The sequence below is a fragment of the Perca flavescens genome, chromosome 13 (genome assembly GCF_004354835.1).
Source record: "Perca flavescens isolate YP-PL-M2 chromosome 13, PFLA_1.0, whole genome shotgun sequence".
Lineage (NCBI taxonomy): Eukaryota > Metazoa > Chordata > Actinopteri > Perciformes > Percidae > Perca > Perca flavescens.
In genome coordinates, this window is record NC_041343.1 from 27,639,385 (window position 1) to 27,660,517 (window position 21,133).

The window sequence follows — 21,133 nt, forward strand, 5'->3', positions numbered from 1 at the left end:
GATGGTTGAATGATTGTGTTAACGGTAATCACAGAGACAGTCATTCATTTAAAAGACATCTAGTGGGGAGACTATTTAATTTAACCCTCTTTTCATCAGCTTAGAGTCGGTGGAAGTATTTGGGAGATATGAGGTGGAGCAACACGTTGCCCTGTTAACTTGGACCAAACAAGTTAAGTAGTTACTGAGACACTCGTTCATTTGGATACTCAGCATCAGTGCCTAAGAGCCGAGCAGGGTGTTTGGTGCTGCAGTGTTGTGTTCTTTTGCCTCGTTCTGCTTTCCTTTCCATCCATTTCTGGCCGCTGCTCCCATCTCCTGTCTGTGCTGGGAATACTGAGTAAGATGCTATTTAATTTCAGAAAGGCTGCTGACGGCCTTTGTGAGCCAAGCAGCAGTGGAAAAACCACAGCTCACACTTGTTTAACTGTGTGTACATCGCCATCAGATAACCAAATGAAGACATCTTTTTAACATAACATATGCTGGACTGATTGGTATGCAGGGTGAGCCTGTTGGACAGCTCACAAATTGTCTCTCTTCAGAAATCTACAGTCAATACTCTCCGCTGGTTTTGAGAACAATGCGACTGCACAGTTTACCATCCCTGCAGGATGTTTGCTATTGAAACTCCACTGGCTTCACACTCTCCATTTACAAAATGAATTGTAGTTTACTTTAAATACATGTATCGACAAATTCATTAATTTTCTTTACAAACTGTAATTAATAATTTTGCCTTGTATATTTTTTTGAAATAGGATTATTTGGGCATATTGACTTCATATTCATGCATTGTTTTGCATTTCATTAAAAAAGAACATTAATCCATATTGAAGAAGAAAAAAAATGAGGATTGCATTTGGAAGTGTAAAGACTAGTGGATTTATTTTGCACATCATTTTTTGCTCTTGTGTCAGATTTTTATTTTCATTCTGCCTCTCCCCTCCAGGTTTCATCTTGTTTACAAAGACGGCTAAAAACACTGCTGAGCGGAGAAGGCAAGCCTCATGAGTCGGCCTCGTGGTTTGCATCGACATAATGGATTTAACTAAAATGGGTATGATCCAGCTCCAGAACCCCAACCACCCCACTGCCCTGCTGCAGAAGGCCAACCAGATGCGTCTGGCCGGGACTCTGTGTGATGTGGTCATCATGGTAGACAGCCAGGAGTTCCACGCTCACCGGACAGTGCTAGCCTGCACAAGCAAAATGTTTGAGATCCTCTTCCACCGCAGCAGCCAGCATTACACCCTGGACTTTCTTTCACCAAAGACTTTTCAGCAGATTTTGGAGTATGCTTACACTGCCACGCTCCAGGCCAAGGTCGAGGACTTAGATGACCTTCTGTATGCAGCAGAGATCCTGGAGATTGAATACCTGGAAGAGCAATGCCTCAAGATCCTGGAAACCATCCAGTCCTCAGATGAGAATGACGTGGAGATCAATGTTAATGACGGGAGCACGGAGGAGGATGATGAGCGCAAAGGCCACAATGGAGCCAAGAACTTCAAAAAGCATTCCATGGAGAATCCCTATCAGTCAGGTACCCAGCAAGTCGCCATCATGGCTGGCATGGTGGACCAGAGTCCCTCTGTGTCTACATCCTTCGGTGTCTCTACCCTGAGCCCCACCAAAGCTGCTGTGGACAGCCTGATGAGCATTGGCCAGTCTCTGCTCCAGCAGGGCTTTGGGGGTGAGCAGCTCCACGGCAACTCCCACCACCTGATGACTGAGATCAAGACCGAAATGATGCAAGTGGACATGGGTGGCAACGGCCATAACAGCCCTCCAAACATGGAGTCCAGTGCCTCCAGCAACGGAGAGCGAAGTGGGGAGGACAGGAACCGAGACGGTCCAGGAACACCAACCAGGAGCAGCGTAATCACCAGTGCACGCGAGCTACATCACGTCCGCGATGACGGCATGGGCGACCCTCAAGCTGATATCGGCCAGATGGGGCTGGAAGCAATGGCCGGAATGGCGGAGAAACATTTTGCCTCAATGTACTCCCTACCTGTCAATCATAAATCAGATGGCATCATGTCCATGCCGGCATCCATGGCCTCCGCTCTCCCCATGTCCCCAGCCCTGGCCATGTCTATGGACTTCAGTGCCTACGGGGGACTCCTGCCTCAGAGCTTCATCCAGAGAGAATTCTTCAGCAAGCTCGGGGAGCTGGCAGTGGGCATGAAACCAGACGGCAGGAACCAGCACGAACGATGCAATGTTTGCGGTGCAGAACTACCAGATAACGATTCTGTAGAGCAGCACAGGTAAGCCAAGTTTTATTTTGAGTAGCTGCTTGCATATTGTTTTAGCCTTGAAATGTTTGGGCCTTTTCAGCCTTTCAGCACAATTTCTTTTAAAAAGAAATCACATTTTTCATGGTGTATGCAAAATTACGTAGGCAGTTAGCATTATGTCCAGCAGAAAGTCATTTGGCCTCACAATTACCAAACACCTTACTACTAATACATATTAACATGATTTATTTGGGTAACAGGGACTCATTTATAAGGCTCCCCCAGGTGAAAGTCACCTGTTTTTGACTGAGGAAAAAAAAATCTTTTTAAGGCTTGGTTTGTGGAGAATGAAATAAATTAGTTGTTCTGTTTATAAGTGACGTAAACCTTAGTACGGACACAAACCTTAGTTCTGTGTGGCTCAGGCCCAAAGATCCACTCCTTGAATAAGTGCCAGACCTGCCCAGGTGACTGCTGTCGTAACATTGTCTAAGACCATTAGTCATGCCTTACAAGATGTGGGTGGCAGCTATCACACACACTTACCAAAGTGGTACCCCCTCATCCTGGACTCAGCTCACCTCCCCTTTCCCATAACTGCACAAGGGGGTCCCTTATTAGCTTGATAATTAGAGTAGATGGTCAGCCCAGGAAATTAGTGCTGAACCTGGGCTCTGAGACAAGGAGGTAGTTCTAGGACAGGGGAGTGGCAGTAAATCAGTGCAGCGCTATTTCAGTCAATGTGTATAAATAAATTAAGGCCTGGAAACTTTTACCATCAAAAGTGTCATTGTATATGTTGTGTGTCATTGTATATATCTCTGCATCTGTCGAAATTGCTTAAGCCCAGTCAGCGTACAAGCACCTCGCGGAATGTATAGTTGCATCACTTCTTTGTGGATTTTGCGCAGTCAGTGATTTTGTGACTGCAGGCCTTCTCTTCCTTGAAGGCCACCTTCTTACCCTGTAATGTTTGCTTAAATCAATAGGAATGCACAATGGTTAAAGTTCACTTGAGGTTTTGAATCCCATCACCCATCCCCTCGTACTTGAGCCGCTATCTTGTTTTCGATGGCTAAGAGAAAAGAGCTGAACTTCTTCAGTCCAAGCTGCTCTGTTTTTAAATCTGTCTCAATGTGTCTTAAGAAAATACTGATATGACAGAATGGCTTTTACACCAAAGAGAAATGTCCTTGTTTGCAGCCTTACACCAATTTGTGTGCAGTGGTCTTGACTCCGTTTTATATGAGAGGTGTAGCCAGATACTTCGTAGTGTTTGCAGTTGGCAGTGTACAAATGTATCTGGCCTTCATGGTGAGTGCTCATTATTCATTGAATAATAATTGCACGGACTGACATTACGTGTCCTTTTTTATTTTTTAAACCGCAACTGTAGAAGTACATTTTGTGCTGCTTATGATCAGTTCTTCCTAAGCTGGTTTTAACAACAACTTTAACATGCAGTATAGCTTCTGTGTAAGACGCTGTGATGCCGTCTCGCAGCGTTAAAGGACAGGCTACATTAGTCTCTGTCTTGTGAAAAGTCTGGCGTGTGAAATGGTTGCCTGTGTTTCAAGAGGAATTTCATCAATTCGCTCAAGCTGGGAAATCTTGTATCAAAGGAGATTTCCAAACCGTTTCATGCATTGATCTTCCCGCTTCTCCCCACAGCATACTAATGGGTTAATTTAGACTGGTTGATACACCGACACGACACTGTTTATTATTGTATGCGCTGTCCTGACGGCCTCCTGAAGTGTAGAAATCAAACATTGCATCATGCGTCTGCGTTGCCGTCCTCACATGAAAGGTCTGCTGTGCTACCCTGAGATACTTGATAATTCAGACGCTCCTCGTGTCCTTACAAATTCCGATGAGGGTCATTTGATAGCATATCAAGTCGGTGCTTTTATTTTTCTGTGCGCGGCCTGTCAATCTGCCCGATTCTTTTGATGTGAATACAAGATGTTTAATTTCAGACGTGCGGAGTCGTGTTCCCTCTGACTAATTGCACATCATTTCCCCACAGCCACTGTGTCAGGGTCACCGCTGCCTCTGCAACAAACACATAAAAAAGTTCACTTGGTGCAGGCAGGTCAAGTCAAACATGAGTGTAATTGATTCCAGATGTGGCACAGGTCGTTGGTGTGAGGTGTCTGTGTGTGCAAATCTATGTTAAAATGAACGCACCAGAAAGTACCCACTTCCTGTATAAATTTAGTCTCTGCTCCCTTTCATTCCTCTGTGCCCTGGATTGTATCATAAAAAAAAAACACCCAGCCTAGACTAAATACATTGTATATTGTGTGAGGAGTACAGAAATGTATGCCGATCACATGTGTAAGCACAAGAGATGCTAAAACGATTGATTGATTGATTGATCACTGAACGTCAGATTTGTAATTATTTCTTTAACAGAGCTCCACATTGATTTGCCAATTTTAGATTACTTTCCTTAGGTTAAGTTATTGAATGGCTGCTTGTGTGTGTATATTAGAGAACTTTAGCTTTTAAAGTAAGGTTTCAAACACAGTAATGGAACTCAGGTGTTGTATTGGCCCTAGTACTGAAAGATTTCAAGTGCAGCCCAATCTTTAAGTTGCCTTCCAAAAAAATGTATAAAGCTTAATGAAAATCCGCACATTATTCTGTAGGTGTCATATAGGTTGACTGAATCTAAGCAATCCCCCCCACACACACACACACACACACACACACACACACACACACACATACACCACCACCACTTCCCCACTGTCAAGCCCTAGATTTATTTCTTAAAGGAAGCCCAGGGTGACTGTTGTTACTGCTTCAGGGAGACAGAATTACAGCAACATTTTAGTAACCCTTGCAAAATAATCAACACAGGAAGGGCCTGAGTGATTATTGGGGAAATAAATGCATGATGCAGGGGGCTAATTCTGCAGGGGAAAGAAGAAGAAAAAAAAAAAAAAAAACTCCACTGCTTGGTATTCCAAACACAGCATCCAATTCACGGGAACTAGCCTTGGGTTTATCTCTTTCACTTAATCGTCCATTCTCATGCAAATGACTGACCCTCGCTGTAATGTACATCACATAAGTGAAAAGAGAGCCTATTTTAAAGGGGAGCATTTTCCAGCATATAGCCATTAAACATTACTGATAACCGTCAATGCTTTAACTCTTTTCATAATACAGCCTGGGTTTTTTGAAGGGGGGGGAAGAAGGGGGAACGTGAATGAGACTAGTCAGTGAATTTCGGCCTCTCCTCGCTGTTTTTCATCATGTTATGCTTAGTATTGATGAAAGTATTGGGGTACAAGGTGAGAGTGGTGGAGATAATCACCCCTGCATTAACGTCCGCACGCATGCGCCTATTACTTTTAAAACACATCTCCCGCAGCAGCAGCAGCAGCAGCAGCAGCAGCCAGCGCTCACTCTTCCATTTCCTCTCCTTTTGTGGCAAAGGGGTATGGAGGGTGCTCTAATACCCCGGGACCCAGGTGTTTAAACAGTGGGCCCAAGGCCCTTATCTGTGCATATCAGAGTGGGGCAGATAACCCTTGGCACTCATCCTCAGTAAACCAAGAGCAGATTGAGCCAGATAGGGGGCCATAGCGTTTGTTGCAGGTGATAACGATGTATGCACACACATAGGCCCTGCACGTTGAGGTGAGGACAGTGGAAGGTGTACAAGCTGTTTCCTTACACACCGACACTATCAACCATTAACCACTGCTTTCGTACTATACATTAAAGCCACGAGCGAATGGCCACCATGATAACTGCTAATTGTGTAAGTAGTTTAAGATAAAGTATAACTAAATGTTTGCAGATGCAGGCTTAAAATAATCTCTATTTGCATAAAATTTGATTTAGAAAAAAAAAGAAAATCCCATTTTATTTCTTGGAAAGGCAAACCACCATAATCACTTCTTCTAGCACTGCACGATATGAGGAAAGTATTTAATTGCGATTATTTTGACTAGTTTTGCTATTGCGATATGATTCAAAATATTGGAGGGAATGATCTTTTTTTTTTTTATCAATATTGTAATTTATTAGTGTGATTTTTGCGAGAATCTGTACCAAACAAAGATTTTTTTTCTATAGTCTGTAGGATAGGATTTGTAGGCTGGGACGTCTCTGCGGCACCACAATACTTAATTCAGAATGGTTTGACAGAAAGTATTTTGCCTTTTAACAAACATTGCGCAAATTACTAATTATTGTGCAGCCCTAACTTCTTCTCAGGTTTGGCAATTCTGAGAATCCTCTTTCCACTAAAGAGATGCTAAAGCATAATGAGAAGATTTCCTTCCCGTTTGCTTGATTGACACGTGTCTTTCACAATCAGCTGTGCTGGTTTCCACTTCCTGCCCGGTTCTACCCAGACGCCACCTTCTTTGCCCAAATTTGGGTTCTGTTGCACGACTAAAACAACCTTTGAACTTACACATGTTCCACCAAAACAAGTTCCTTCCCGAGGCTATTTTGCAGAGGCACCGTTGCTCCGTGCGGAGCTTAGCGCCGCCCAACACGATTGTGATTGGTTTAGGGAAATGCCAATAAACCAGAGCACGTTTCTAGATACAGCATGGACCTGAGCATCAGAGTGCCCACGAGGGTCCGCTCAGGTCTGTGTGACTTTAATTCCGTCAGACATCTGTGCTTGTTGACCAAAATGTATGACTGCCCATGTGCTAGAAAATCTGAATGGTGCTGTTGTAGGTTGTCAGGTAGATTACTCTGCTCAATTTCAGAAATTGCTTCTCTATGTAAATGAAAAAAAGAACCGTGATAGCTGAAAAATTGTAATAATAATACTGTTGTGTTTTTCAGTTGGCAGTCGTTTGCTTCATTGTCTCAGTCTCGCTACCTGAATACAGTACATCACCTTTGGTCTGAAACAAAATACCTCAAACTAAAAATACAGCAGTTTCCGGCTTATGATCCTAACCTGTAAAACTGTGCAAGCATTTTCCTGCTTCCTAAACGAAGCCTGTCAACAAAGCATCCATTACATGGCAGTGGATTACCCTCTATTTGAAATCACTCAGTGAGTTAAGTCTCCCCGGCTTGCACTCAGAGGGTACAGTACATGTTGGTGTAATAATCCAAAAGCACAAAAAGCCTCACTCCAAGAAATACCTCAACCACAGACAACAGCAGAGGGCTTATTCAAGTCTGGCTGCCACATCTTCTCCTCTTTTTATCCTCACACAGGTGCTTTTTTGGCTCTTATTGGAGGCGCAGTGTTTGTTTATGCCCCTGAGGAACTGGCGCTTTGACCGGGCCCATGGTGATAGCCGCAGCTGAGGCAGCTGCTGGCTGAGGCCCAATTATAGACAGGCTTTAAAAGGCTCCGGTTGAACCGTAAAGATTTACACCGCCATCGCTCTGATCTCAGATCTGGGCTCTGTCCTCACTGTCAGGATAGGGAGATGTATCGATTAAAGACTTAACACAGGGGGCTACATCATGTGGAATGGACTGCACACAGACACACACACACACACACACACACACACACACACACACACGCAGACACACACCTTAGTACAGATCAAGCATTTTATTGTTGTGCAGTCTTGCAGTGTCGTCAGGTGGCGAGTCATCTTAAATCTGGCGAAAAGCTGCTTTTTTTTTTTTTGAAGGAATTGAGATGCTTTTTTGAAATGGGATGGAGGGAGGAAAAACAGAAGGGCACCGTCAAGAAGAGGGGGGGGGGGCAGTCTAATATCTAGACAGTGGCTATGGCAATGGAGGGAGGCGATCTAATCAGTAGGCTGATTAGATCACCTCCCTCTCTGAGATAAGAGTGGAGGGAGGTGCTTGTGCAATAAAAGTTAACAGCTTGACTTGGTGCGACCAGCTGCCTCTGTGTGGCTAACAGCGCTCGGCAGACGTGGCCTTTGCTGATGCGGTCTGGCAGGGGCTGCTATGAAACGAACACACTGAGGCCCCTGTCTTTTGTCCCTGCGGGGGCCTTGTGGTCTGGAGGGAGGGATAAGGATAACATACTGTACTGGAAGTTGGCCTTGTGTGTGTGTGTCCATGTGAGCGTGTGGGTTTTTGTTTTTTTGTTTTGTCATGTTGTGGGGGCTCAAGGGGAGTACTAATTACAGCCAGTTATCAGGTGACATGCAAATGTATTATCGGCCCAAACTTCCTGATGTTTATCTCTACTCCCAGAAGCTGCTGTGAGTGTTGGCAGGGAAAGAAGTTGAGCCACTGTTCCTCTGTATATGCACAGCGAGTGAAATTCAGCAGGGAGAACGATTTAATAGCATTTCTTTCTATTTTTTAAACCTTTTACTAGACTTTCAGACCTTCTCCTCTTGGCAGACTTTCTTACTGTATTAAGGTGCATGCATCATTGTCAACTTTCCCATTAAAAAAGAAAAAGTCAATAGAATTAGAATGATCCGGCCCTAAAGCTGAGTGGGTTTTAGTTCTAGTTCATAGAGCCCTGCCCCTGTTCTCCTGGACCTTAACGCTCTGGGTTCTAATCCCATCGATATCCCATTAGCATCCCCTCTCTGGGTCCCCGCCACATGAAAGAAGATGTGTCGGTTCCCCCTCTCTGATTCTATTGCTCTGGCAGACCGTAAGGAGGACGGCCACAATGGGCAAATGTGCTAGAGCCAAAGGGCCAACGTGTGTGTGTGTGTGTGTGTGTGTGTGTGCACGTGTGTGTCTGCGTGTGTGTGTGTCTGCGTGTGTGTGTGTCACACCGCCACCTCAGAGGCCCCCTAGCCACCCTGGGAAGTATCAAACCAGAGCCCTCCGCGGGCTTCCAGCGAGAGAGCTTCTAATTAGCCTCTTTGTTGCCACTTGAATGGTTTGCCAGAGATTGGCAAGGGGCCCCAGTGGAGTGATACCAGCACGCTAAGAAGCTGGTCATAAAAATTACATCTCTCCCCCCCCGACCATTCTCTCCACCGTCACCTGTCACAAAGGAGCTCTCAGGTAGGAAACTGAGGCCAGAGCAGCACCATGTGAGCTTTTAATCTAGCTCTTCAGAGCCCATGGAAACATGTTTGCTCAACAGGTGAACGCTAAGATAGGGCTAGCTATCTGCTCATGAGCCGAGAGGGTCTCTGCAACAGATGAATGGAATTTAAAATAGCCATCATAACTTATAATTCATGTTACTGGTAATGCACATTTAGAATGGGTCATTATGCTACTGTTGAATATGCAACAGTGATCCCGAGCACTTTGGAATATACAATTGACGACCTCTCTTTAAGTGGAAATACAGTGAAAACTATTGGCAGCACGAAAGGACAGATGAGACTTGGTCCAATAATGAGGAGTAATAATAACAATCTGATAAATCGCAATAAAAATCTAAGTCAAACTAGTTTAGCCTAAACTTGACTTAAAAAGCTTGCATTAACTTAAATCAAAATCTGAATTTAACGCAAGAAGAATTGTTAATACACAAAAATACAGATTTTAATTTATCTGGATAATCAGTTTTATATAGGTACCAAATAGTTAGTTTTTTTGTAGGACAAGAGTTAATGGCCACATTGACCCATTTATTCAATATGTCAATACTTTTCTTAATATATGTCATAGTATGAAATTATTTAAAAACCTCGACATTATTAAAATCATTTTTGTTAAGAAAGTAGTCAAAATAATTAGAGGCAGTGGATGTCCTTTAATGCTACTTAGCAACTAGCATGCTTACTGTTTTACTGGCCACTAGCACCTTTTATTAGTAATTAATAATTGTATTCTTTTTAGATTTTATTATTTTTTCACATTTGTTGCAAAAATGCCACGTCTAGCTTCGCATTGTGAAATTTGTCCCTTCGGACACTCTACCGTGGACAAATTGAGGTTATGACACAAAGAAATCCAAATGTTATTACCGACAAAGAGCATCATTGCGTTATCACAAAGCAGCCATATCTGCCTGTCAGCCTTTTCCAAATGCCGTCAGGTCTGAACCTGTGGCGTCTGACATGCTGCTTGGCGAGAGTCGTGGCTTGAGTGCAATGAATGTCCATGTCGACTTGGAGCTTTAGCGCCCGACTGACAAGTTTTTAAGCTCCGCTGTAATCCAGGAGGGATCAGTTGGGTAAATCATGGCATAAAGCTTAAAACCATAATTGATTTATGTATTTGCTGACCGAAGACGCCCAGAGAGATTACCAGAAGGAGAGAGCTGGTGATGGATAGGCTGGTCCCCTCACACAGGCTGCATGCAAGGCGGGGGTGAATTCAATTGAAGGGAGATTTGTCTGCTTGAAAAGCAAGAATGTCTAAAAACAGAGTGCGAGTCGGAGAAGAAATGCATACATCATCGTAGGTGTATGTACAAAATCATGCCACTGTATTTCAGTATTTTAAAGGGCTTTTTCATCAATTTGAACTGATAAAGCCTTTTTTTCAGTAAGTGCTATTTTAATTGTTTTAAAATTGTCTTCTAACATGTAGAATTGTGCTTGCATGGAGTTAAAAATGTTGCATCACAGCTAATTCAATTTAAGGGTTTTCTGTAGCCAATGCTGTATTGCCCAGTTCTATAATAAATAATCAATCTGTATTGTTGTACATTGTCTTCATCCACTGTACTCTCATGGCCAGTGTCTTGCACAAAATCACAAAATAACACACACTCAATATAAGAAACTACAACAACAACAAAAACAGACAAAGGCTTTTTTTTCTAACACTACAACTTGATATTTTTTTCTTTATTTTAATCTTTATTTGTATAGGGAAAAGTATGTAGCATAAAGTATATGTCACAGACCACAGCAGTTTTTTTGGGGAGGGGCGGGGGGGGTTAAAGTAATGTCCCTGAAAACATGGTTTCAGCATTTAAATTAAATGTGGGGGCAAAATAAGTAACAAACAAAGCACATGCCATCACCTTTTTCTCACTGAGCCCAGGGCAGTAACATGGAAAAAAGAAATGGGAGTAAAGTCCCCAGTGCCCAATTTTTTGACTAGCAACCAACCTATGTTATTGAAATGATAACTAATTTAATTAATTAAATATGGCAAAATATTACATTGTATTTTGTTTACTGTAACTGTTCAGTTATATTTTCTGTGAAGTTGATCTGCCTATAGAACATATCAGGTTCCAGGTAGGTTATTCTAGTGGAAAATACTACAATTTTATTTCATTTTGATTTAATTTGTTGTTTTGTTGCTTAAACGCAATCAAAATGAGTCTAAAAATATTCAAATCAGTAGAATGTAAACTGGTCTTAAGTCATTGCAAAGCCCTCCATTTCCATAAATAATGATGATGACATGACCTTTCACTGGTACAGTAGGCAATTACAATGTTTTGTATAGTGATGAAAAGATGAAATATATATTTGTATGTGTGTTTACCGTTAGATCAGACTGGATTGACCCTTGACTGGAAGATGTCAGATTATGACATCATCAGTGTAACCCTATAATTGACATCATCATTTCCAGATCGCTGATGAGGTTTTTGACAGTAAACGTCATTTGATTGGTCACTGCCGTGATCGGCCCATGAATTTCTCTCCTGACACATCATGAATCCTCTCTTTCTTGTTTACTGGCCGACTGTCAGGCGTCTCCAAGGTCTCTCTTGACCACTTCCAGATTGTTTTGTGTCTGTTTGTCCCTGGGCCCCAAAAGGCGAGAGTGGGATAGTAAAAGACGAAAAAGAAAAAAAAAAAAAAAAAAGCCATTCCATTTCCTGGACTGATCACTGAAGCGGGTGGCTCTGACATGTCATGACTCAAACAGCATCATTTCTGCCACTCCTGTCTCGCCGCTGACCTTACAAATGATGCTGTAGGCTCCCACCATATGCCATTAAGCATGCTGTAAAACAGGATGGGCTTTTATCCCCCTTATACGAGCAGCAGCAGCACCCAGACACCCTCTGCGGTTTTCACTCTCCGCTCTCACCTTTCGGAAAAGAAAAGCAGATTACAGCGACAGTTTTCTCTCTGATGGTTTTGTCCATATCTTTTTTTTTTTTTTTTTTTTTTTTTTTTTTCTCTCTCCTACCCTTCCTTCCCTGCTTGTGTTTTATTGCCTCCTGTGAGTGTTGGTCTGAGACGAAGAGCTGGAGCTTCCCTTACAGGTGTTTGGGTGCTTATCGCCCACGTCTGTGCCCTTATCTCTGGCCCTCAGCTTCCTGCATCCTCTCTCTTGCATGCCTCAGAGTGGGGATATATTTCACTTAGCCTCTGACCCGGAACCTTCTTCTATCTCTCTAGTTCTGGGTCTCTCTCTCTCTCTCTCTCTCTCTCTCTCTCTCTGGCTAGCCTACATACAGGACGAGCCTGTAAAGACATTTCATCATCATCCCCTAGCTTGAATTTATTCCTTCTTCTCGTCTTTTGAATATCACTCATAGCCAGCAAGAGATCGATAAAATTGAAGATTCTGGAAGATAATTAAACCAGCGACGACAACATTACATTTTTACAATTTTTACATTGATTATTTTCTTAATTAATCAATTGGTGGTTTAGTCTGTCAAATGTCAGAGAAGCGCCCATGGTCACACATGGGTTGGTTTTATGCATTTTTGATTATCAAAATAGATTTTCTTTGTTGAATGACTAATCATTCAGTCATTCAACTTTTCATTTCAGCTGTATTACATTTGATTGGTTTAGGCCCGCAATATTCTAAAATATGAAAAGTTCACAAATAGAAAAGCAAGTGTTATCCTCCAACTGCCGCAGATTGATCTAGAAGGAAGCACACAGTTGAATGTGGAAATGTCTTAGTGGCTTTAGCACAGCGAGTGAGCTTTGATGCTGTTCGGAGCTCGGAGTTTGATCCAGCATATTGTCAGAGTGATTGGTCTCAGGCTTTAGCCCCACCTCCACATTCCCTCTATCCTTCCCTGCTCCCAAGCCTCACACAGGGACAAAGGCTAAAGTGTCTGTGGGATGGGGTTGTGATGCTGGTTTGGAGGGGGTTGACCCCCTCAGAGGACCTGACAGGGGGCCCTTCCTTTTACTTTTTTTTTTTTAATCCCCATTCTGAGTGGGCACAGAGGGGAGAGAGCCTACAGTCTAACACCCATGAGAGAGTCTATTGTGAGCGGTGGGCTCTGTTACAGTAGGATGGATGCAGGAGTCTCAGGCCCAGATAAACGCCAGGGTCAGCTAGGCCCCCGTTATTTACAGTAGGCCCTTTCATTGCCTGAGTGAAACAGGAGCCTATGGTGGAAGTGGAGGTGGTGGGAGGGCTTCAGGGTACGACCACTGTTTGTGCTCAGCCAGGCCTCCACTATAGGTCAAAGAGCACGGGGGTGGGGCCAGGGGTTACAGACCTGACTTTTGTCTGTGGGTAGGGGTGGGGGTGGGGGGGGGTAGGTGCTTCATAGAGGAAAAAAGAAAAGGTGGGTGGTGGAGGGGGGGGTTGGCTTCAGAGAGAAAAGGCGGCAGTGATGACTTCCATGTACACTTCTCTGTGATGTGACACAATTTAAAAAATATGTACTGAAGGTCTGAATGATTTTTGGAAAAAGATTTGATCCCAATTTTACTGTCGACAGTCCGGTAAATGATTTTCTATGCATTTTTTCAAAGCGTTTATTTAAAAAATTGGTATAGGCCTTTAAAAAATTGGTATAGTATTGGTACCAAAATGCAGCTATCGTTTCAGCACTATAACCAAGCCCTGATTTAGCTGTGGACATTTTTCATTAAAGCTGCAAAATTAGAAAATACTTCAAATTGCAGCTCTTGCAATTGGAGAAGTGCAGTCTTTCAAGTCAAATCATGGGTCAGGACAAAACGCATAATTAAGGACGAGAACATGCTGCACCTTCCTACGCAAACTCAGTAGGTGTTCTTTTGCCAGGATGTTGCTCAGAAAATTCAACACCGTCCCAAATGACTGCATGCGCACTTCAATTGTCCTAAAGTGACTCTGTGACCTACATAAGCAAAGCACATAATTCGACCCGCCATACACGCTAAAGAAACATACACACTACAGTGAAAGAAGGGGCCGAAAAAAAGGGTTCACAGCAGCTTGCTGTAACCCAATGCTTCAGAATCAGTTAGTTAGGTCATCTTCACTCTCAAACAAATCCGAAACCCAAATGGTCTCAGAGCAGGTTGGAGTGAAACAAACAACAACTTCTTTCACCTCTACACTGAAGCAGTTGCTGTCAAGTACATGTATTAAGCTTAATCCCACACGATCCATTACCAACCCAATTCCTCTTTGTTGCCTTTCATTAAGAAATAAGGAAATTGCCAAGAGCCAGCACGAGAAAGTGAACCGGTACCATCTGCCAGAAGACTCAAGAATAATCTTGCCATAATCTTAGGGTCAAGCTCCCATATCAGCAGGCCAGGACGGAGGGAAAAGCCAGCAGAGATGTACAATAAGGACAACAGTCTCTCAGGCATTTATTGGCCGGAACAGATTTTATTATTTTTGCTCAGACAATGACCGGAGGGGTTAAAGGTCAGCAGGCGAGAACTTTACAGATGAAGCGGGGTGCGTTGGGGGTGTACAGCAGTTTGGTTTGACCCCCCCCCCACCTTTCACCCCTATTGTCCTGAGAGAACACAAAGGCTCCTGTCGAACTCTAGTGGTCAGCGCTTCGGCCAAACCCGCCAAGCCGCAGCGGCAGAGGGTTTGAATCTGGCTGAAGCCGCCATTGATGACCAATCAGGGGACAAAGAGAAAGGACAAAGAGGAAGAACAACTTTTTCCAAAAAATGTAGAAAGGGCAGACCTTTTGTTCAGAGACGTAGTTGGATCATAACCAAGCACATTTTCACAGGTACAATTTTTAGAGGCTTTACTTCTTGGAAATGTACTCCACTACACACTCCACTTTCTGTTACTTTGCAGATTCCTATTTTCCACAGAGAAATATGATGCATTGCTTTTGACAAAACTACCCAATCACCTGTCAAATATTTCAAATTGGCTTCACTTTAACCTGCTACGACATTATAATACTGATATACTTTTACATACATCCCTTTTTCCAAAATATCCACAAAGTACATTAGCTTAAAAATAAACCTTCCTACCAGTGTAACAAAATAAATGAAATTTAAAGATGCACAAAGTATTTCCAGGTTGGATATTAACCATGACTGACCATGACTTGTGTGTAATAAGAGGCTGGAGAGTTGAAGGCTGGATGTTGTGGATTAAGATTGGCCCTGAAAAGCTACGTTTCAAACGCAAGCAGCAGAGCTCTGCAGCAGCTACTGTCCTCATTCATCCGTCTGTAACAGCAACTGTGGCGGCTCGCATTAAAAAAAAAAAAAAACCCGGGTCTGCAGCCAAAGTCCCGCTGACATTCAAAAAAAACAAACATGCGAAAGGTAAAAATGTATTGGATCACAGAGCGCAGCTGCAGCACGAAAAAGGGCTTGCTGGCATTACATTTCTCTGCTTAGGTCTCGCTTTCTGTCTTCTAAATATCCTTGACATATTAGGGAGAAGATCAAAAGCCTTGGAGAGAGGTGTGGGCTGCATGTGGGTGTCAAGGTACAATGTAGCTACAAAGGGAATATGCAGTGTGGTGTTTTGATTTGCCTCCATCTTCGACCAATGTGGCTCTTAGTCGATGTGTAGTTCCCTGACATCGGAGTTAAATTTAAATATTTTCCGGATTAAAAAAAGAATTTCTTAAGACGTAGATGAACAAATTGGATTGTCATTGTCATTTAGTATAATTGATGAATTAGTTAGCCAATCAACAGATAATGTGATAATCAACTAAGCTTTTAAGTCATTTCTTAAGGAAAATATTCAAACCTCCTCCGCTTCTCAAATGTGAGGGGTTTATTTGTTTTATATCATTGTAAATTGAATCTTTTTTTTTTTTTTTTTTTTTTTTTTCTTTTGGACAAAGCAAGACATTTGAAGATGTCGATTTAGGCTCTGGGAACACATGATAACGGACATCTTATGGCAATTTATGATTAAAAGGATTATTCACTCGGGGAAAAAATTATTCCCAATAGATAAAACCATACTGAAAAAAAATAAAATTAGTAGCAAGGAGCTAATCAAGGATGAAGTTAAGTGTCTGACTGGTGATGACCCCTACTGTGTATTTATAACAGGTGTTGCACTCTGACAATATCATGTGGAAAGTAATACTTTCTCAGGCAAATCAATGCAATTCACTGTTTGCTTTGTTGTCTGCTACTGTCTTAAAGGACCCATGGCATGGAAATTTCCCTTTATGAGGAACATTAATGGAAAGCTCACTGTGGGACTGGCTCTAGTGGCTGTAATTCTGCACCAAGGCTGAATTTCGGGAAAGAGACTTCAATTACAGTATTAAGGGACCACTAAGGCCTATATAAAAGCATCCAAAGAGCACCATGTCATGGGACCTTTTTAAAATTTAATTTCATATTTTAGAAAAAAAAAATGTAAACAGAAATTTGTAATCTTCAGAATGTCATTTTCTTACACGCATTGGCACTTAAACTCTCCTTGAATCCACACTAATAATTCATAGGTGTGTGATCCCCACATACTGAATTGTGAAGGAAATGCTAGTCACCCGTATGAGCTTCGGAATGAATATTAAATAGTTATCCTACAATGAAATGGGGTAAACATCCAAAGAAAAACAATAGTCTGGCCAAGTGTTGTCAGGGAGGAGCCTCATTAACAATGCCTTGATGAGGCCTTTATTAAATACTTTGTTATAGGCCAGTATTGAGCTCCTAATCTGAACCTAGCTTCTGTTTGTCAACCATCTCAGTGTTTGCCAGTCTTCTTCCTGGAAATTAGAGCTGACATCGTCTTTGCAGTGAACAGTAGAAACTGTACGGGCAATGTTTCCGTTTGTTGGCTGGTCTGGCGGCCGGTCCTGTAAGCATGCAGAGGTCAGTGGACATGGTACAGCTTTCACATGGCCCTGAGGTCCTGACCCCCACCTTTGTTGGCCATATTCACCGCCCCCCCACTCCTCCCAGCAAGGACCGAAGCCCTTTGAGCCGAGCCCTCAACCCCCCGCAGAGCGCGCCCCTTCAGCACATTAATAGTGGCACTGGAACTAATTGCCCAACCTTAGATGTGCTTGAGACCCAGATTGCCTCAGCTGCCAGTGCGCCACAAACCCCCCAACTCTCCACCCCAAACAGAAGAAAACCTTCAAAAGAAGAATTGCAAAATTGCTGGTTGCTCTGCCCAGTTCTTTGGTAAAACACAGCTCTGCTCTTCAAAGGGCTTCATTTATGTCTTTGTGCTACTGTAAACGTGCATCTATTCAAGCTTGTTTTGAAAACATCGCCCTCCCTTTTCTTTGCCGAACTTTCGATTTTTGTCTCGCCATTCAGCGATGGCATTGGTTTTGCTTTTATTCCTGCAAGAGGACTGACAAGTACTCACTATGTACCTCGCGACTTGGCGAGACCTTCCCACACATGCCATCCGCCGCCATTTTGTCAGGCGCCCCGTCAGGCACGATAAAGCGCCAAATCACCCTTTTGTATATGGCACATGTATCGGTAATCCTTCCCATCATTCTTGAATATTTTCTTTCAGCATTGCACTTTGAACTGTAAATTGCAGTACGGGTGTAAAGTGGTGTCTAGCACCAGACTGTTGCTGTTCACACTGTCGCGTCTGCCGTCTCCTCGGCTGCATTCAGTGTCACCCTTGTTCAAAGAGACACTGAAAAAGAGGGAAGCAGTCTGAGAGGCGTTTTATGATTTTATTGGGCCAGAGGAAGCATTGTTTGGAAGGTGTTGGACCGTTATCTGTAGTGACATTATGAGAGACCGAGCACAGACTATGGCTGTCTGCTTTGTGTTTGCGGATGCTTGTGTGTGTGTGTGTGTGTGTGTGTGTGTGTGTGTGTATAATGTATTCACATAGCATTTAGTTATTGTGCTCTTTTGTTGGTGTGGACATGTGTGTTTAATATCATCTAATTTCCAGTTGTATAATTTCAAAAGCAGGTCGGGAATATAATGACTTTTTCAGCTAAACGTTTAGACCAAAGCTTAAGTATGTCATGTCAGTTTAACTACACACGGGCCCAACTCTTTATATTTGAGTCAGGTTACATGTACAGTTGCCAGATGCCTGAAGCATTTTTACAATCTGAGCAAAAATAACGATACATATTGTACAGATAAGCATCCTGGCATTCAATTTTCTGTCTTTTTCATTGCCAGCGTGTGAGTTTGCCTGAATTTCTGATGCAATGGCACCGAAATGCATTTGTCTACAAATAGTCAATATGTCTACAGTAGGACAAAAAAAGAAAAACGTAATTCTAAGTCATTGATATTTCATGTATCATGTGAGAATGAAATTGGAATTAAACCAAGAAGAGTTATGTTTTTTTCCCCCATGTCTGATTGTCATACGTAAGAATATGGCATTGTTTTTAGAAAATACAATTGAATTTTCCAATAGTGTGTCTTTTTCAGTCTTACTGAGTCAGTTCAGTGGGTCTACAGGGGACCCCATATGCTTGTAATGGAAGAAAGAAAATGGCCAATTGATGCCATTTTTAAAACAGTTGGGACTTAAATTGTAAACATGCTCATGGTTAGATATAAATCTGAAGGGTTCAAGTTGTGTACAGCTGAGGAAGAGTGTGCTCTGTATTGAACCAACACATTCAGGCACAGGGCCTTCATCAGGGTGTTTCACAGAATGGGTAAAACACAGCCTGTGTATTGTTTGACAGAATAATCGCTGCCAAAGGTCCACTTTGTAGATTCTAGTTGTTCAGCCCCACTGGGACGCTCCTGGTGGTTCCTGTTTATTTAGCAGTGTTTGCCGTGTTCTTAGGGCTATGATCCATATCCTCTGGGGGGCAAGCTTCTGAAAGTATGCTTCTTTCCTAAGAAGTTAATATCACACTTCTCTGTCTCAGATTTACTAAATAGTTTCACTCAATAAATACTAATAAAAGAGGTTATTTGGGAACTACGGATGTAACGATGAATCTCAGTGCAATTTTTAAACAGCCTAGGGCATGACGGTAGCTAACATACAGCAGGTAACGTTAGCTGGTTTAAACACGGTTAAAATTCTGACAGCTAAACAGTGTAAAGTGTGACTGTATTTCACTGGAAAGGACTCCAGCACCGGGACATACAACAGTCTGCAGCTAAAGACACAGAGGAGACTCGCTGCACTTTGAGACAGCGTGGACAGTGTTGCGTTTGGGTCCTTCTGCCATCTAGTGTTTCTTCTTCTGACTTCTATGTCGTTCAACAGCAAGTGACTGTTGAAAAGAGTTGTTGTTATGTTATTGTTATTACATTTAAATTAAATAATTTAAATGTAACCATATGGCCTTAGCAATAAACAAGCATTTCTTTAGTCTTTCATTTTTTTATTCATTTTTTGTTATTTATGAAATACTATTTCAGTAGCACTTTTGATAAGAGGACACATCTGATGTTTTGCAGTATAAATAAAGGACAATTTGTCAGTCATTTCATCCTCTTAATAAAAATCGTGAGAAAATCACATCGTGAACTTGAAATTGTGAATGGAATTGTGAGTTGGGCGTATCATTACATCCCTATTGAGCACCTAGTTGACTGATGCAGTAGTGACACCACAATCTTTCAACTTTTGTGCACATTTAGCCTGGACTTATCAGTGGAACCATCTAGACCTTTGACTATGATGATGACAGTAGGTCACATAACACAGACAAAGACATCAAATGATGGACCCTAATAAAGAAGAGCATAGCATAGCATTCCAATCCTTTCTTTTTTTATATATTTTAGTCACAAACATTCACTTCCCCTTGTTCTGAGCCGAGGGCAGCCACGGGAGTTGTGGTCTTCTTTTTTAATGTCATGTGAATCTTACAGAAAAGTCATTACACACGCAGTCTTCATAAAACCCGTCAGCAGCCATGGAAAAGACTGGTAATGTTTTTTTATTGGGAGAGGGAGTTCTCGTCCAAAAATACCTTGTTTACTGTCTTTTAATTCTTTCAATGAGCTCTTAAAGATGCTAGTTAAAATAAACAGGAATAGAAGAGAACACATTCACTGTATGCTGTGCAAACGGCTTCACTTTATCTTTATTCATCCATTTGTACTCAGGCTAGTTGGTTCGGTTTGCATGCATACATCTCACCTTGACCTGCATCATCTCAGGCTATGGTCAAGGTGTCAGCCCACAAGAATAGTAGTGGCCCACATGTGTTTTTATCATTTATTTATTTTTACAGATTACTTGGATGGTTTAAAGGATTTGAACTGGTACACGGAGAAAAATAGCTAAATTCCCAAGTCTCTAAAATCTCCCTTTATGCATCTTTACCTATAAAATGTCATAGTCTGTCATTCTAAGTATTTCCGACATCTTATGTAATTGTAATCACAAAGTAACCTCCATCCTTTACATATATTTATTCAGCCGTAAGATTGAGAAAGCACAGCAGACAAACATGATGAGGGCAGGGAGCAGAAGAGGAGTTCGGACATGTTGTGACATCCCCAGCTGGCCTTACTTTCTCCCTGAAACACTCAAAAAGCTGCTCTCTTCAAAATATGGCATCTCATTCTTCAGTTTGCACGCTGCTCAATAATCCATCGTATGACAAATTTCTTCTCGCTCCTCCCAAATAAACTCCGCTGCAGTAGCGGCAGTGTGTCTGCCGGCCGGTCAGATAATCCTCCATGGAAATGTAGCAGCTGACAGATGTGTGCATGGCTATCAAGAATTACAGTCCTGATAAAAGAATGAACTTTATCCTCTTGTAGCAACAATACAGTGATGGAGCTCTGCACTGTTATAATATAGTAAACACACTGGACATGATGTGCCAGCTGTAATCCCATGATCGTGCACTTCAAATCTCCATTTGCTGCTGACGTGGACAGCTTCTGTTCCTGCTGCTGTGTAATAATTCTTCTATTCTTCATGCTGACATGTAGCAAACTTTT

The 21,133-nt window shown here is 42.3% G+C and overlaps 1 protein-coding gene across 7 annotated transcripts in view; it reads left to right on the forward strand.

The window, feature by feature from the left end:
- Positions 1-21,133, forward strand: part of zbtb16a (zinc finger and BTB domain containing 16a) — a 157,416-nt gene that overhangs the window by 11,454 nt on the left and 124,829 nt on the right. For all 7 annotated transcript variants that reach the window (XM_028596439.1, XM_028596441.1, XM_028596443.1 and 4 more), the window contains one exon: positions 953-2,276. In XM_028596439.1, coding sequence (XP_028452240.1) covers positions 1,042-2,276 — 1,235 coding nt within the window. In that variant the 5' untranslated portion in view covers positions 953-1,041. The remainder of the gene's footprint in view (positions 1-952; positions 2,277-21,133) is intronic.